Source organism: Fomitiporia mediterranea (assembly GCF_000271605.1).
Source record: "Fomitiporia mediterranea MF3/22 unplaced genomic scaffold FOMMEscaffold_4, whole genome shotgun sequence".
NCBI lineage: Eukaryota > Fungi > Basidiomycota > Agaricomycetes > Hymenochaetales > Hymenochaetaceae > Fomitiporia > Fomitiporia mediterranea.
Window position 1 is genome coordinate 814,818 of NW_006760389.1, and position 1,049 is coordinate 815,866.

Sequence of the window (1,049 nt, forward strand, 5' to 3'; positions counted from 1 at the left end):
GAAGCTATGTCCGTACGTGCACATCACATGCTCTGACTACGTCTCGCAATTGGAGGTGCAGAGAACTTAGGCGTTGTGTGTGATTGCAAAGGTGTATCTCTGGGACGTTCTGGCTCGAAGGGAGAGGGTGATGTGGGTGATGTGAACGGACTCGGCTCAGGAGGGATAAGTGATGGCCACTGCTTACCTTATTCGAAATGGTGTCATGGACGGCACTGAGGAATGTAAATGTGCGTGGGGCAAATCTGTCAAGAGTGATGTCAAACAAGGATTGTACGAAGGAGTAGAACACGTACAGCGTTGAGGAGAGGGTGGTACCATAGGAGTGGTTGTACATGAACATTGTCGCGAGTATGCTCGCGTGTGCTCGTCGAGTGTTGCTTGCACTGCGGAGCGGTAAGAAGTACGCGAATGCATGGAGTTATTGGAGAAGTCGTTCGGCACTGGTCAACAATGCAGATGTGCGAATGTGAATTCAAAAAGGGAGACGAACGTAAAAAAAGGAGGACAATGAAGGGGAGGCAACGCAAGCAGTGGGACGAGGAGCAGAAGGGATGGAAGGGAGACAAAAGGTTGGGAGGAAAGGGAGGAGCAACTATTGTACAGGCTATTATGAAGTGGACTGGCTACTTACTGCTTTACGTTGAAGGACAGTGTAGTCAGCTCAGTGGCACAACATACAATCTGAGGCTCTGTACAGGCACTGCAACAGTAGATCAGAGAGACGAGTTACAGCAATGTTTATTGTCTGTGTTGTTGCACTCGGAGTACCTGCTGGAGGATGCTTGCAAGCAGAGGACTGGGCTGGAGAGAACAAAAGCAACAACATAGTGTCAGGGCAGAGGGTTAGACTTAGAGAGATGGTGGAGGTCGGGGAGAAAGAGTGACAGCTGTAAGAGCGTCATTATATGCTCTCGATCTTCAGCGTTGATTATGTAATCAATGTTCGTGATAGTAGCAAAGCTAGTAAAATAAAACCAATATTATATTTAGATGCAAAAGGAAAGCACTATTTTACTTTATGATACAGTTGATAGTAATCTGACATG

The 1,049-nt window shown here is 47.1% G+C and overlaps 1 protein-coding gene across 1 annotated transcript; it reads right to left on the minus strand.

The window, feature by feature from the left end:
* Nucleotides 1-23: 23 nt before the first annotated feature.
* FOMMEDRAFT_153858 (uncharacterized protein) lies at nucleotides 24-417 on the minus strand (the record flags this gene model as incomplete). Its single annotated transcript, XM_007264487.1, has 2 exons — nucleotides 24-187; nucleotides 297-417. The coding sequence occupies 2 exons, from the start codon at nucleotides 415-417 to the stop codon at nucleotides 24-26; spliced, it is 285 nt and encodes a 94-aa protein (XP_007264549.1).
* Between the last annotated feature and the right edge of the window lie 632 nt (nucleotides 418-1,049).